The 17,737-nt window shown below is 41.9% G+C and overlaps 2 protein-coding genes across 2 annotated transcripts; one reads left to right on the top strand and one right to left on the bottom strand.

Moving 5' to 3' along the window:
* Window positions 1-464: 464 nt before the first annotated feature.
* LOC139151266 (ribosomal L1 domain-containing protein 1-like) lies at window positions 465-11,958 on the bottom strand. The gene is made up of 7 exons (XM_070723932.1): window positions 11,802-11,958; window positions 10,484-10,626; window positions 9,759-9,897; window positions 8,750-8,898; window positions 8,420-8,521; window positions 1,800-1,987; window positions 465-1,339 (listed from the first exon to the last, which is right to left on the bottom strand). The coding sequence occupies exons 1-7, from the start codon at window positions 11,862-11,864 to the stop codon at window positions 1,059-1,061; spliced, it is 1,065 nt and encodes a 354-aa protein (XP_070580033.1). The 5' UTR covers window positions 11,865-11,958; the 3' UTR covers window positions 465-1,058.
* Window positions 11,959-12,344: 386 nt separating this feature from the next.
* LOC139151267 (NADH dehydrogenase [ubiquinone] 1 alpha subcomplex subunit 6-like) lies at window positions 12,345-16,823 on the top strand. Its single transcript, XM_070723933.1, has 3 exons — window positions 12,345-12,525; window positions 15,092-15,207; window positions 16,363-16,823. The coding sequence occupies exons 1-3, from the start codon at window positions 12,375-12,377 to the stop codon at window positions 16,486-16,488; spliced, it is 393 nt and encodes a 130-aa protein (XP_070580034.1). The 5' UTR covers window positions 12,345-12,374; the 3' UTR covers window positions 16,489-16,823.
* The last annotated feature ends 914 nt before the right edge of the window (window positions 16,824-17,737 follow it).

Raw genomic sequence — 17,737 nt, forward strand, 5'->3', positions numbered from 1 at the left:
TCATACCCAGGTTTCTGGAAAATGACGTGACATCTTTGGACATAATTTGAACTCTTTGATCAGACTGTAGTTTATTCGCTTTGAACCAAGGTAGTTGTCAGCAGGAAAATTTATATGTCTCACTATTCAGTAAATGAGGCACATATTGTCCCCTTTTACATATGGAAGTGCATACATATTATCATCAACGAGGATGAATTTCTGCATATGTTTTGTTCATTCTTTATGTGAAACATCTTAAAATAGATAGACAAATACAAAAGTTAATCTTAAAATTAGTCCACCCAATCTGATTTTCTACATCAAGCTTGCCATCTTAAATTACTTTAGTATACATTACTGACCATCTCATTTTTCAGCTTCCATTTGCCATCCCCTATTACAACCCACAGATGATAACCCATATCTTACTATACTACTGATTTCTATCAGTCACTTGAACAAGGAAATCACAGACCACAAAATTGGATACTCCATGTGTGCGGTGATTTTATTAGAAGAGTATTTCTCAAAAATACACATCTGAATCAGTCCTGCTTGATAGCATGTCATCCATCTCATAATTTTGCCTTTGCTTGAGTCAAGGAAACTTTGGACAATTTCCGCTCAATATAACTAAAAATAGTTGACTGGGGCAACTAAACTGCTAAAGTCTTACGTTATTCGAAATTCTGAATGGCTGGTAACAATTTTCATGAAAGTGAGATGGTGAACATTCAATATTTGTTGTCCAACATGATTCTGCAGAGGATGGCTAGAGCCTTTGAACATCAATTTTTCAGAAAATCTGTTTTATATGTATTCAGTCTAACTAGAGGCAAACATTCACAGCAACTTAGGCTTTTGAAGTGAAGCATGACAGGGACTGGACAAATCCAAGGTAAATGACGTTGTACATATTCTGAGAAAGTTACCACATGAAATATGCATGTTAAAAATTACACATGTACATGGAATGATTTAAAATTAAAATTTTGAAATCCTGTAGAAGCAGTCTCTACAACCTTCAGTTTTTATATATTTTAATCAAAGCTGTGCATACCCTTTCATTTTGTCATTTAGACTTTTTGACTCTTTTTCATTTTTGAGGCCTTCAACTTCTTTTTCTTTGGACTTTTTTCCTCGATTTTTGTTTCTGTTTTATCAGCCTTTTTTTTGTCTCCCTGAGCTTTTTTCCTCTTGGCAGTCTTCTGCTTTTTCTGGCTGGTCTGTTCACTTGCACTTTGTTTCCTCTTCTGTGGGCTTCCAGCTTCATTGTCGTCACTCTCATCCTCATACCCTGATTCTGCATCCATATCTTCCGCTGCACCTTTGTCACTGACCTTAGTATGAGCGCCCTCTATGGGGGAGAAATTGAACAGTTTTGCAAGAATGAAACAACATACATATATGGTAAAGATAAATAATGACAGATAATTCTTTTAATTCTAGGAATTAAATTTAACAATTTACCTAAAAAATATGCCTAATCTTCACAATGTTTATGAAAATGTCACTATTTCAATGTTCTCTGCGATGCGTTCGGTCAATTGTTCAGTTTTTTGTACTTGCTTACAGCAGCCATACATGACTTGCAAGTTGAAAATTATTTAGTTGTTAAAGTGTTTGTAGTTGTTGCCAATGTTTGAAAAAATTTCAGTGGTCACACTTCAGTGAGCATTTTCACTAATGGTAAAACTATCTCCCATGTATTCGAAACTCACTGATACAATTACCTATCTTATGAAATTACACAATACATCCAAATTTGAACCTAGGCAACACAATGAGCAAATAAACTGTGTGCGTGGTTGTCTCACCAGACGTGGTCCCTGAGAAATCAGTCGTGGCATAGATTGGTATTGCCATGGACTTCTGTGTTTTGATGTACAAACACTTGATGTTCGGCCATCCCTTGGGTATCTTGGATGTCAGGCTCTCGACAGATGCCATTACATTCTCAACAGTTTGTTCTTCAGTCAAATCAGTATGACCTATTCTCACTCCGCTACAAAATTACATAAAAACAGACAATTAGAACTAAAATTTACGATGACAAACTTTGAAAAGGATCTAATGATATCACTTTCAGACATTAGATTGTTATTGAAATTAAAATTTCAAAGAAATAGATTAGATAAAAAATTTGATACAAGAGTTACCCTTCAGTTTAGATTTAACCCTTTTCCTGCCGAGCGCCCCTGTCCGTTATCCTGCCAAGTCGGTCAAAACCGGCCCCCTTTTCCGTGTCTACAGAAGATAGGCTCTCCTGCACGCTTTCCTGCCAGGCATTTGGCGGGAAAATACCGCATTTTCGGGGTACGATTACCGACCATATACGTGTTAGACTTCAAAAATTTTTGCATGCCCGTATAGAGGGGCAACCGCTGATGAGGTGTGTCCAGAAAATGACGAGGTCACGGGCGTTGTTTGCCCCGGGGACGTGCACTTTTATGCCCTTTTCTAGCTTACTTTCGCGGAAGTAAAGCTCGTTCGCCGGCACGCACGGCCACACCGGGGAAACGTCACCTCTCTCGTGGGTTAGTAGAAGACCCAGGGGTTAGTGCTATGGGTGCGGGAGCACCCTCAAACCTGTCCTGTTTCCCCTGGGTTGTGTCACTTGGCCACGTACTTTGAACGACTTGGAAGAGTCGCACATTGCAGTCTGCTTTGACGTAGTGTCAACGACATAGTTCCGCCATTGAAGGAAGGCGTGTACGTAGTTTGGCCAGTTCAGTGAACACTTAGCTCGTTAGTGTTACCGTTTCCTAACAGGTTAGTTGTGCAGTTGTTACTAAGGTGCAGTTTTGTACCACCTTAGCTCTGGACAGTGCAACTGCTCTATGCACTAACCCCAACGACAGATGGTTGGTACAACGTCTACGTCGCACGAGCACAGCCTCCGTTGGGCTGTGCCCCTCCCACGTGATACAACGCACGTTCATCCATTACTATAGCGTCCTTACGGATCTGCCAAAAACGAAAGTGGGGGTAAAAACAAAACAAACGAAAATATGCGATCCATAGATAGTATTTTATTCGGGAATAATTTACATTATGCCGAACAATAAATCTCGGAGTCTGTCTCTACGTCCGAGTGCATGGTCCGTGTTTCAAAAATTACAATCGGGGTGGCAGATCCGTGTTTCAAAAATTATAATAGGGGGAATTGTACAAAATAATCCGTCTAAACAAAACAAACGAAAATATGCGATCCATAGATAGTATTTTATTCGGGAATAATTTACATTATGCCGAATAATAAATCTCAGAGTCTGTCTCGACGTCCGAGTGCATGGTCCGTGTTACAAAGATTACAATCGGGGATTGTACAAAATAATCCGTGTTTCAATTTACAATCAGCGGGATCGTAAAGCACAAACAAACGGCACAACCGTGCTCAAATGTGATCATGGTCCGTGTTCAGAATACAGTCAAGCCACTGTTAGGCGAAGCTGTCCCCTGTCCGTTATTTACGTCGGGTTCTCTTGCTGATGGGTGTCGTCGGGGCTGTGTGAGTAGAGGTCTGCACGCCAATGCTCCTCTTACCTCGTAGCATCATGCGATGATGAAAAGCCGCAAAACACTCGCCCTCGTGAAGATGAACCCCGCACAGACTACATCCTTTGGACGTCTCAGACAGTCGTCCGCTCGCAGTGGTCTTACCCTCTCTGCTACATACTTTACAGCATTTCTGCCGCCCCTCCAAACGGCTGACAACGTGCATCGGCTGATTTTGTGGATTGATGTACGAGGCAAGAGAAACAGTGGCCTCGACCTCTCTCACACTGGGCTGCGATCGCCCACAATAACCGCCAATGAGTTGTTTCCCGACACGCAGATGAAACATCTTATGGGTCAGCTTACTATCAGGGTGTACATGCTTGAAGCATATATATGCATTTACCAGGGCAACATCAATCAGGTAACATGCCAGATATGTCCACCATCTGTGGTTCTTGCGCCCAGTGTGAAAGTACTTGCGCTTCTGGTTGGCTCGGTCGAACGCCTCCCATGTACCGGCGATAATTATACAGCGACAGAGGCACTTGTCGCCGCTCGTCTCCCTCCCCCACTGGCACGCACTCCAAGGGTGGATAGACCGTATTCAAGATCAGCACCTGAGCGTTACTATCCTGATAAGCAGTGATGTTAAGACGAGAGTCCGTTCTGGTCGTGGCTTTCATATCCCCAACAGACAGAGGAAGGCGCTTCCTCTTACCCGGCGGAATTAATTGAGGGGGCATGGTGCGACGATTACGGCGGTTAAAACTCCCGACCATGTAGATCCCGGTCTCCATCAGCTCTCTAGCAGTAACGACCGTGCTAAACAGGCTATCACAGAATAGGCTGTGATTATATCCACAGAATGGCTGGACCAGCTCCATCGTAATTCTTTTCACCACACCTCGCTCCTGCCGTCTCCCATCAGTCCGATCCCGATATTTCACACCTAGGTACGGTGCAAAGTTAGCTATGTATGCAGTGGTGGAGTCGCACAGCTGCCATATCTTGAAACCGTCTCGATCAGGCTTATGCGGTAATCTCTGCTTAAATTTAGAACGGCCCTTAAATCGCACCATGCCCTCGTCGATGGAGATCTCTCTACCCATCTTATAATTATTTACGCACCGGTCAACTATGGGCTCCATCCATGGATTGATTTTATACAGGGGATCCTCCTGACACCGACGTCGGCGGCGTGCCTCATCAGGATCACGACGTGGATCGTTCTCTGGGTCTGCCAGATGAAAGTATCGCATAAGCTGCTGAAAGCGACTGCGGGTAATCACAGTAGAAATACCCTGGTTTCTCAGAAAGGGATCGCTAGACCAATAATCCTCCACTGATGATTTACGGTCGATACCCATACAGACTAAGACGCCAATGAACGCCTGCACCTCTCGGTAGTCAGCGTTACGCCAGTATTTATCTATTTTCCTAGCGATATGTCGCTGGTGGAATTTGGCGTATTTATTAGTCTCGTCCTTGGCCAATCTGATCAGTGTAGCTGGAATAAACTTAAAAAAGTAATCGAGCTCACGGGCGTGGCTGGGCAAGGTGAAAGTCGGTCCTCTCTCATGGTCAAAATCGGTCTCCTCAAATATATTAGCATCGGTAGTCTCCGACATACGCCAGACAGGAGGTGTGTCGTCCTCCGCCAACACAGCAGCAACGTCATCATCGTCGTCAGAGCTTGCCTCACCTACATACTGCCTGTCATAAAAGTCATCGTCCTCTGCCGCATCCTCGTCAACCTCCGAGTCGGACTCAGCGGTGATATCACCGTCGTCTGGGCGTCTGGGCCTGAACTCGCCCGTAGCGGCATCAAGGATCATATCTGGCTCAAAATCAGGTGGGCTATCCTGATAACGAACCCTCCGCACTATCTTTTTCGGCGGGGACATCGCAGCACACGAAACTATGGCAGGAGCGGGCTCGGCAGCCTCTGCTGATGACGAGGACTCAAGCTCTTTCGCACTGGGCACAGGAACCTCTCCTGACGCAGGATGAGGGCTCATAGTAGCAACAGGTGGTGTCTCTCCCGGAGCAGCCGGGGGAGAACCAATGGCATCAGCCGTCTCATTACTCACTGTCTCACTAGCAGCAGCAGACGTAGTCTGTGCAGGTGAAGTATCTCCCACAAGAGCAGATGTAGTCTCTGCAGGTGAAGTAGTCTCTCCCGGAGCAGCCGGGTGAGAACCACTGGCAACCGGTGACCCGTCATCATCCTCATCGGCAGAACGATCGGTCTTACGTTTACGCTTACCACTGGGTTTTTCAGCCGGAGATGGCTTCGCCTTACGGGAGCGTTTCTTGCCCGACTTCTTAGAACGTTTACTAGGGACATCACAACGATCGCTACCACTACCGCCCGGAGACTCTGCATCTTTGAGCTTCAGTCGTCTGCTCGCCTTCAGAAAACTTTTGCGGTCCGTCAAGCTCATGTCTGGAACAGTGTCGACAGACTAGCAGGTCCCTCCCTTTTAAAGCCACAGGGAAACAAAGCCCTGGACATGATTGGACGCAGGGGTGTTAATATATGCATCCACCTGTTATTATAATGGACCTACGGCAATCAGTCCACCAACCGGCGCTGACATTCCTACCCGTCATGTAAATTGCCTGTCCGCACCATTTGATATGCTAATAATACTCATTTGCGATGCAAATCCCTCGAGCACTTAGCATAACATAGTCAATGTCATTAGCATCTCAACTTGACATTCCGTCCAGCTGGGTACGTGGCATGCGCACCTGCCACCCAAGGACGTTGGCCCAAGCCCATGTTTAGTACGGGTGGGAAACCCGTATCTTTAACCTCATGTCCCTTCTAAGTACGCCTGCGCAGGGCGTATTGTCATCCAAGTCGGTGACAAGCCAACCCGACAGATTGCCCATTAAGCAGTAATGGACTGGCCGTCTCGTTCTTGTACGGCAACGAACAGTGCTTCAGCGGCTTGTTTAGGTCATAACCGTCGCCTGCCGAGCGGCTTACCCAACTAAGGCGGTCAAAGATGAAGGATGCCAAAATTGTCAACGGCTGTCTCGGCCTCGTCCGTTGGGCAAACATGGCTCCTTCAAATAACGTGGCCAGCACGTCTACGTCATCAGCGGTGATGACGACCCGTCATTGACGCCCGAGTGCGTAAAACTCGGAATATACCGACAGGTACCTCTACCTGAGTCGGTCATACTACGGTATAAACCAAACACAGGTCTGCCAACTCCCGTTAGACTCGGCGTTAGCCGAACTTCACAGGGACAACATAGGCGTAACAAGTCGGTGAACAACGGTTCACGCACCTAACCGCAGCCGCCAAGTCGGTGAACAATGGTATCAAATTTTGAGGCCATGTTCCTGAATGGCAAGGCTGAGGCGGTGTGTTTCGTTGCACGGCTTGAACGTCTAGAGCCAAGTGCAGCCGACAACGTCCGACATCTGAGTGGGTAGTCTTTTCGAGAAGGTAACAAGTCGGTTAAAAGCGGTGGTTACCCTTCACAAATGTCGCTCAAGTCCGTTCGGATCAGTTCCATGTCAGGGACTAATCAAGCCGAGTCCGTCAAATCCGTCCGCACTTCCCGTCAATCAGGACCAAGTCCGTGATTTTCGTCTCGCACCATTGGCAAAAAATTGCACCGCCAGCTGAGGCGGTCTTAGGCGGTTGCCTTCGAGAAAGCCGAGTCCGTCAAATCCGTCCGCACTTCCCGTCAATCAGGACCAAGTCCGTGATTTTCGTCTCGCACCATTGGCAAAAAATTGCACCGCCAGCTGAGGCGGTCTTAGGCGGTTGCCTTACAGATTAGCGTTGCCGAGACGGTCAATTTCGGCCGCAATCTATGTAGTGCCTCAGAGCCAAGTTACCCCAAACTCCGCTAGAATACGTCAACGTGCTAACCTGCCAAGTACGCTACTCGTCCCCCCCCAAAAAAACCAGTCCCCCACCGGGGTGGGGGACTGGCTGGGTAGCTTCCGCACCTTTCCCTGTCGTTGGACTCTCTGTGAACCCATTTCGAGAGCAAACGCCGTTCCTCGCCCAAAACCTGTCCTCGAACGACCCCTAGCGCGAGCAAGGGTTTGCTACACGTAGTTCCGTCGACTAGGCAGGAAAGGGGGTACCAAAAAGTAGCCCGATTTCCACCGCCTTGGCAGGATAACGGCCGTGGCTGCTCAGATTCTAGCTACACCGAATTTCAAGCGGATTTTCACCGACTTGGCAGGAAAAGGGATATTGATGTTTAATATTTCTTACATAAAAGGTCATTTCAAAAATGCAACCTGGTATTGTGTTGTTTTGTAAACAAATTACATCAATGATCATCAAGAACTCCCTCTGTATTGTTCATGTCAATTCAAGCTGATTATCAAAATGTCAAATTCCTCCAAACTATATCTGGTTTTGTCATTCTTGGCCATCAAAAGAAGACATCAACTTTACATACATGCTTACAGAATTCAGATAAAAGGATAAAGGTTTCACAAAGGGCCCTTTGGATAAAAATGACAGAATTTTAACCCCTCAGATAGCTGATTTTAAATGCCTGCTACTCTATAGCCAATGTCCTATAAGGTAGTGTGCGACTCAAAAAGTGAAAGACAAACTTTTGCACAAACTTTCCTCAGTGAAACTTTCAATCATAAAACAAAAATCAGGGGTCACTGTGCAAAATTTAGTACTAGAGAAGCAAATTACCTAACCTTAACCAATATGTGAAATTCAAAATGGCCATCATCCCTGCGTTAACTCTATTTGGAAAAATAAATTTTCAATTTTCAAAAAACTGAGCTGGCGAATTTTTTTTCTTACTTGAAGAGCTTTAAAATGAGCCCCCACAAGTGGTAGATCAGAAAATGATTGTAAAAATTTGAGAGTCTGAATATCTGTCTGTGAGCCACATTCTACCTTCAGTTTACAAACTAGAAACAGAAAAAACTCACCTACAGGATCCTCTGCCAACCATTATGAAATACGCAGTATTTATGGAAGTCTCTATTTCTTTGGCCAAGTCGGTTTTCATTACATCTACTGCAACAGGATATCTAGAAAAAGAAGTCAGTTAGCATGGTATCCTACTACTGATTTCATTGATCTACATGTAATCTGTTCAATGACCATCATTAATCTGGTTATTTTTGTAATAGCAAAATAACAAATATTGTTGTCAATTGTTTTGGCACTTTAATCCCAAAGATTTCAATCTTACACAAACACTGGTCACAAAATTACATATGTGTTTTCAAATGCTTGTCAGAGTTGTGTGGACTTACTTTTGCTTTTTGTGAAATTCTTTTCCTGTGCATGAGTCTAGCAGACGAAAAATTCTCTCATCAGCCAAAAAGAGATCATATTCTTGAACTAACTTGCGCCGTGCTTCAAATGGACGATATTCTTTCCTTAGAGTCTGCAGTGACATTACCTAGAATATAAAGTTGTGAAAAACATTTAGGCGGATACAATCAATGAATGTAATTATTCTTGAGGCATTTCAGTTGCAGAACTGTGCAAAATGCTCACAGGAAATGATAATAACAATAAGTTCACTGCTCTGCAGTATACCAAACAATAAGTTCACTGCTATGCAGTATAGCCAATATCAACCCTTTCACCATCATGCTTTGGTCCGAAAAGTCCACTGCTATGCAGTATAGCCAATATCAACCCTTTCACCGTCATGGTTTGGTCCAAAAAGTCCACTGCTATGCAGTATAGCCAATATCAATCCTTTCACCATCACGGTTTGGTCCAAAAAGTCCACTGCTATGCAGTATAGCCAATATAAACCCTTTCACCATCATGCTTTGGTCCGAAAAGTCCACTGCTATGCAGTATAGCCGATATCAACCCTTTCACTGTCATGCTTTGGTCCAAAAAGTCCACTGCTATGCAGTATAGCCAATATAAACCCTTTCACCATCATGCTTTGGTCCGAAAAGTCCACTGCTATGCAGTATAGCCAATATAAAACCTTTCACCATCATGCTTTGGTCCAACCCTTCTACATGTATTACCAATGGTGAGTGCAGACCTGCAGCTGTTTACAGGGAATTCAGATGAACATGTTAAATATGACACACGAGGTTAAAGGTCAGTTTTCTCTCACTGTGAGTAATCAGGTTTTGCCAAGTCTGTCATGATGTTTATATACTGCACTCACAATTGTCAAGTACCGTATACAGCATATCAGTTTTGAGGGTAAATTTTTTGGCACTATCTCTGAAGTTACAAAAGCCCTAGTTCCGATGGATCTACAAGAAGAATATATCCCACAACACTTACATGTGAGATATTTTTCACCCCTTTCTGTGCCAGTAACTTCTTGTAAAACTTTGCACACTGTTCTCGGTCCATTTCCCTTTCATCTTTAGTAATGAGGCATACTTCGCAATTTTTACCACGGACACCATGTGGTACACTCCTGTGAAAGAAAATATGACAGCGGTGGTTGACTAGATGTAAAATGGTAGTGTCAAGGTATCTTTTGCAAGTGGTAAAACTTCTCACTCAAAAGAAAATATATAACTCTCAAAGAAAGGATTTTACTATGCCATGCATATAAATACCGTATATCATAATTTCTATTTGTCAAATTATGCCTTGTTCTGGTAAAGTTGTTAGCACTAAGTGACATATGTATGTTAAGGTACTATGCGCCTTGAAAGTGAAGGATTTAAAGTTTTGCTCAAACTTTCCTCAATGAACTTTCAACCAATCTCACACCAAATCAAGGATAAAAATCTGGGGTCATCATGCAAAGTTTGGTACTAGAGAAACAAATTACCTCAGATTTACCAATATTTGAAATTCAAAATGGCCGCCATCCCTGTGTTAACTCTATGGAGAAAAATAAAATTTCCCTTACTCCAAGTGCTTTAAAATGAGCCCCCACAAGTAATTGATCAGGAAAGAATTGTAGAAGATTGAGAGTCTAAATATCTGTCCCCAAGGCGCACTCTACTTTAACATATAATGGAGGCTGGCATCTTCAACATAAGTCCACTTACAATTTGAAACGTTTCTTTTTCTGCACTGGTACTTCCCACAACGTCACTTGAAGATAGATTGGTGCAGTGTTACCAAACAATGATTTTTTCTTCTCTAGTAACAGTTCATGTTGTTTATATATTGCCCGTACTGCTTTTCCAACCTGTAAGGTGCAATTGTGAAGAGTTAAAGTGACACACGATGTGTACAAGCATAAAATCACAATCAATTAACTATTGGTATAGCTACAGGGTCATTCTGTGGTAATGACCCTTGACCTGAGCACAATCGATATACACCATAGCACCGCTGCGTAATCACAGCTACTGTTGGTAAGGATATGAAGTTGTCAACTTAGACAGTGATGTTCACATATTTCCACACAGCTCTGTCGATGAATTTGAAAGCAGCAATATATCCATCTATTTAGATAAATTTAAACATTTGACAAAATTTGACTTCAATAAAACAACGCGGCAATGGTACTTTTTTATTTCTGTTCTAATCGTTTGATATATGAAGTCATATTTTTTCTCTCTGAACATATTTTTAATGATTTTCTTAGTTTGTAACTATGCTATACATTTACAAATAGTGTAATAACAGTAAACTTCAGCCCAGTAATAGCACAATATCTCTTACTTAACATTCTATGATATTGTATGTTTGTTTTATCTATTTGTTTACGTTTTTCTTTGCATTTATTATTTATTTATGTATTTGTACAATTGTTTGTTTGTATTTTTGTTTATTTGTTTGTTTGTTTGTTTCCTGGCCCCCTGTGGTACCAGGATGATATTGTTAAGTTTTTTGAAAATACATAATCATTGATGAGCATGTAAACACGCTTCTACCAGTTAACCAAAATAAAAAAGTTGGTTCGAGAGGAAATAGGACTATCAGGATATACAGTCTGTGTATATTGGCTGTGCTATTGAAATGGCACCAACTAGTGGCAACATGTGCTAGGGCCATACTACCCATAGGCTTCCATGCCACTGCTGTGGATTTTTAGGGTCTTTCGCAAACATATTTAGACTCTTACTTGACACTTAAATCGTAGAAATGCATTTTAAAGGGCCATTATCATTTACTTTATGCTAATCTATATCAAAGATGTTAAAGCCTTGCCATCATCGAGCTGTGAATGGCAATGCCTTATGACTGGCAACAGCGTCAGTGTTTGAAGTTGAACGTACATGTGCATTCAAAGTCGACCAGAGCATTGATGTAACGTTCCTAACATATGAAGTCGGTCGTAACGACAAAGTTCCAAGATTAAAGCAAAACCTAATACGTTCAATGAAGCAAGATGATAGAAACAGTAAAACTCGTTACCTTGTCTTTACAAAGCTGACTTTTTCTTGATTCCTCAGCGTCCACATGGTCCTCAGTCGCCATTTTGAATTTAAATACCCCTCAAGTTGGAGAAGTTTTGCTCTTGATATTTTTGTTGTGTTCCAAACTTCCTTATACTAGCGGTTAGTGACTAAATTATAAGCAATATTTTCATAGAAAGACTAATTAAGCGTTCAGTTATCCTTGACGGATGTAAAATCGACTAAATTGTTATAACGAATCATGAGATCGCTAAAGGCTCCGGAATTTAACAGCGCCGCCTACGGCAACACAATTTTCATAGTGTGTGGACTTGATTGGGACGACCGGTGTAGACCGGTGCACCCAGGCCAAGTAAGTTCGTACTTGATTGGGTCGGGGATTCTGCGCGCGCATCTATTCGGGGATCCCCGAATAGCCCGATTGATTTGGTCGGGGCAGACGACGAATACAATATGGCGGCCACTTGATTGGAGAATCCACCGGACGACCCCGACCACGTGACGGCAAGAACCGGTCATACTCCGGTCACATGAACCGGGCGTCCCAATCAAGTCCACCTAGTGTGACAAAATGGCGTCTCAGAATGCCGGGAAGGTCGCTGCGGCGGCTATATCCGCAGCGAAAGAAGTCATCAAACCTGTCATGTCTCGAGATGCAAATGAAGCCAAACGTCGCGTAAGAAATCTTTACAGGGCCTGGTACAGAGAAATCCCACATACAGGTCAGTTTAGCCCTGCAAATGCCCCTCCCGTGTGTACGTGTTGTTGTGGTGTAATATATTGTCCCTTGATGACCTTCGCTACGCTCGTACCATGGATGGAGGTAGAAACTGGAACTCTACCTCAATGCTCGTACATACGTATGATAGCATCATGATCTCTCCACACACAAAACCTACAAACGAGCGTTCGATGCGATCATACGAAGGAGGTTGACGGGTGTTCTAGAATTTTAAAAGAAGGCGTGACTAAATTAACAATTTTCAGGTACCTCCATCATGTCCATGGGTACATTGTGTAAATATTAAAGGTATACTGTCACCTGTTCCAATTTTGCCACAGTTACCATGGAAAGAGAAAATTTAACCAATTACAGATTTTAAGCGGGTGGCCGCTTTCTAAAACTAGCGCCATCACATAGGCATTTTGAATACCAAGGAATGCCCCTTTGACCATATATGGGCGTATTTAGATTACAGGTGACTGTATACCTTTAAAGTTCTGAGTGTCTATTGACAGGCGCAGGCGCCTGTCAATAGACAAAAGATTGCTATTGACACGCGGGACGTTTTTCGCTAATATTCACCACATTTTAGCGAAATAAACCATGTTCTTTCTCCACTTAAATGAAAAACACATTATTTTGCCCAGAAAAAATTTACAAAATAAGTGCTAACACGTCTCAAATTCAACGTTTTGAATGCAGTAGCGAAAGCCGTCATGCGTCGTTGTGCCGTATCACCAGAGCTATAGCCATGGCCCTGTATATGTTCTGCACGTGTATTTTGGCCTATAGATCATACTTGTACTATACAATACAATGTTTCAGTGTTGATTAAATCCGTTTTGCAGTGTAAAAGTTGAAAAAAGTCGACGGCGACTTTGTCCATTTTTTCATGCAAAAGGCTCAGTAAAATATTTTGAGAAGGTTGAGGCAGTTTCTCTCGCTAAAATCACGTAAAGTTTGGCAAAAAACGCCTAGCATGTCAATAGCAACTTTTGTCTATTGACAGGCGCCTGTCAATAGCCAGATTCTGTCTACAGACAGGCATTGATACAACACCGCACAAGATAAAGAATAAAGCACCTGGTCCATATTTTAGTGCAAAAAGAGGCTGTGTAAAACATTCTAAGAAGCATGGGCCAGTGTGTTTTGCTAAAAAAAATCCATTAAAATTTGGAGAGTGAGTACCGCGTGTTAATAGCCAGCTCTTGGCTATATATTGACAGACGCGGCATTGGTGCAGTGCAACATCGTACCCCTTAAAGTCTACAATTACTCAAAATTGTGGCTACTATGTCGATAATTTATAGTACAAAGGCTTTATCAAGCATTCTAACAAGCATTGGGAAGTTTATTAGGTTAAAATGTGGTGAATTTTGGCGAAAAACCTCCTGCATGTCAATAGCCAACTTTCGTCTATTGACAGGCGCCTGTCAATAGCCACGACCATTAAACTTATTGAATATTAAAATCTTTCCAGACCATGTAGTACCAGACATTGGAACTGGTACTTGCTGCAGTTCCGGAGCCCACAGCTTTCGTCGTCGATTTTATGTGGTAGGGAAAGTTTTTGGGCTACGGAAATGCAAACAGGTTGGCGCCACATTTAAGCTAGGCAATAAGAAGCTATGTTCAGAATTGAATAAATTAAGTGATAAGCAGTATGATGTGTATGGTGTTACAATTTACATTTTCAGAATGATTAACATCATCAAAATATACACTGAAAATGTCAAGAGACACTTTCAACACCATCATCCCAATCTGAAAACAATGGGATCACTGTCTGAGTTAGTCTGCTGCAACTGTATGTGCATGCCACTTGGCATCTGCAGATTGCTGTTCCTCAAAATTTACTATTTAACAATCATTTCTTTAGTTTTCAAAAATTTAATAACAACAAATGTCAGATATTCAGAAAGATTGACCCTTTGACTGTAATTTATTTCATTTTGTAGTATCAAAGTTTCCTAGTTACTGGGTTTGTAAGAATGCATTTTTTTCTACATGTAGCTTGATGCCAACATTACTCTTCTCAGGTGGATAGGCAAGCAGTACTGGTAATTTCAAACACTGAATAAATTAACTGATGGACAGTCAACAAAAGGTGTCCTGAATTTAGATAGCCTGATTACCTTAACCACAATAAGGCGATGTGCAACATAATTGTATGTAGTCATTTTATTGAAATGAATCACTGCTTTCTTATTTCAATATTTTATTCAATATTTCCAAAAATAACATTGCAAACTGGTAAAAAAGACTTCATGTAGCATCATCAAAATTTATAGCATCTGAGTCTCTGGCATCCCATAGTAGGAAACTTAAAATATGCTGAGCTTTATCTAAATAATGTGACAACCATATCTCTGAAAACTGTCTTTAGTTCATTTATATACTATAGTTGGTTTGAGCATATGGGATGAACTGGTTTACATTACCAGATTCTGAACATGGCTTTAAGCATATGGTCCTCAAAAAGTTCTCAAACTTGCCCAATTTTAAAGCAATTACAGTTTAGCTAACACGCTGAGTGAGTCTTATTTCCTTTTCCTTCCTTTCAGTATATGCGTACCAGCTTAACATCTCCGTCAAGAAGGGTAGAGAGAAGGTCAAAGAGCAATTTGTGAGGAATGCCCATGTTCAAGATATACGAGCCATTGACATGCTAGTCATCAAGGTAAAAAGAGATGTGTCATTATCTGGTTGTGAGAAAACTATGCCAATAACAGTAAAATATTAATGAGGTCAAAGGTCAACAACACTCTTGTTCGAAATGTCAGTATCTGTGAGGAGGTGGTGTAGCATGTTGTAAATAGACATCGACAGAACAGCAGAGTGTCTAATTTTCGTAAACATAGCCTGATCACTTGATGAAATGAAAAGAGACTCAGAGGGTGATCACTGAATTAATGAGCTGTGAAGAAATTTGATATAGTAATGGCAGTGACATTGAAATTCAAATACCAATAAGAATATTACAGTGTTCTCCATTGGCCTGTATTGTCAAATCAAATCCTGAGTTATTGCATCATAGTGCAATGACCTTTGAACTTGTCTCCTTGCTTTTTCTTGAAACAAATGGCACCTTGATGCAGTCTCAACAAGAACACCAATTTTTTACCAAAATTACTCTAGTTACCGATATCAGGTATGAAAGAAACTCAACATTTGTTGAAATGGACAGCTTGACCAAAATCTGACAAACATGGAGTCACACATGAACACTTTAAAGTATCTAGAACATGTCACTAAGGGGCCATGGGTAATTAAAACTTGTGCACGGTAAACGCAACTTCTGTGTTTAGGGGGAGGGGGTTTGGCTGTATACTGTGCTCAAAAATTGCACTACAAGTTTTCCTATTGCAACATCTCGCTACACGTTTTTCTGTATAGCAAAATATCGCTACATTGTTTGGTGTGTACCGGGCCAGTAGGGCACCTGCGCTACACCAGCATTTTTTTGACATACATGTGAATCAGTGCACAAGTAAAATAGTGTAACAATCATTTTGGATACACTGTTTCATTTCGTTCTATTGATTGCGTCATTGTTGAGTTGGCACTGAACAGAGATTGATTTTAGAGGGGTATGGGGGATCAGTAGCGTATGCGTGATTTCATAGCAACGTAATCGCCAATTGCTGGATGCAGATACAGAATGAGGCTTGGTTGGATTTTCGCACTTTCAAACTTTCGTTTAGGGGAGGGGGAGGGGGGTTGAGGACAGACGCACTTAGTTTTGTTTACCGGGCGCATGTTTTAATTATCCACGGCCCCTTATATTGTACAAAGTCTAAATCCAGACTTGTTTTCTCAAAAACTTCCCTTGCAGGGTAAAATGGACCTTGAAGAAACCCACAAAATCTGGAAACAGCGCACCCACATCATGCGATGGTTCCACGAGACAGAGAAGCCAATAAAGACAGACTTTCTATCAAAGTTCTACGAAGGGCAGTAGTTGTGAAAGAATTGAAAAACAAACATTTGTTTTGTATATGATATGACTTGACAGTCACTGTAGATACTGTGTTGTGTGGAAAGATGCTTTTTCTGGCGTTCTCTGTTTACTGAAATAATTACCAGTAAAGTGCATAGTGTTTTTTTATTTTATTTTGGGGGCTTTTGAGGTACAGCAACTGTAGCATGACCCGTACTTTTTGTGTTGTGTAATTCTACACATGTGTACTGCATTATTTCCCTCTGTTTGGGTGCTATCCCCACAATGAGCGTTTTAAAGCGACAGTAGGGATGTTCAATTTGATCAATAAAATGAAATAATATGAAATGGAATAATTGTGTCACATACTTCTTCATCCATGTTTTCAGCATAAAGTGTGAACAGATGATAAACCTGCCTACCCTGTCTTTTTCTGTATTGATCCAACTTTGCCACAGGAAACAATAAGATTGTTCCAAAGTGTTGGGTGTTAGGGTTTCCTTTCTACGGAATCATTCAGTGTCATTACTTGGAGAAGGATATTCATCTGTTCATCTGTCAAGATTCTCAGGCCCTCATTAATTTTGCCCACGTCACTTGGCTCTTCTCGGCAGCAGTTACTGCCTGGCTTAGCCCCACGATATACTCAACAGCCTGCCAGAGTATGTCGCTTCAATTTCGCGATCACGTCACCACTAACACCATAATCTGCTGAAGTTCATTCCTTCATCCTGTTTTGGTATTAATATGCCCACAGACTTGAGGCAGGTCCAGGTAGTTATTAATTTTTTGAGAAAGTGAAAAAATAATTACACGTATGAAACAAATTAGTTTTTGAATCAATTTTTTTCTAAATGACAATCTGTCTTGCTCCCATAATATTTCTTTTTACTTCTCTGTTTGAGAACGTGATAATCCAAGAACAACTCAAATCCTGTTTATAAATAGGTTGAAAGAGTCAGTTGTGTATGCTTCTTCACAAGCTCCAACCCCAACCACCACTGAAGACGCAGTGTGGGTCACCACCGTGAGAGGATGCAGTGTGAGGTTGCCATAGTGAACTCAAAAGAATGAAGTACCGCCCACAAAGCTGCCTGATTAGCAGTTTTGAAGATTTTTAAAGATTTTTTGACCAAAAATTGCCTCAAATACAAATTTGGATATTTCATCACAATTGGAACAAATCTGATTAAGGTTATCTCTTGGGACCTGTACTCCATATATTACAGTGACGGCACCAATGATTTTGACGATGAGATACAGCTGGATA

This window comes from Ptychodera flava, chromosome 15 (genome assembly GCF_041260155.1).
Source record: "Ptychodera flava strain L36383 chromosome 15, AS_Pfla_20210202, whole genome shotgun sequence".
Lineage (NCBI taxonomy): Eukaryota > Metazoa > Hemichordata > Enteropneusta > Ptychoderidae > Ptychodera > Ptychodera flava.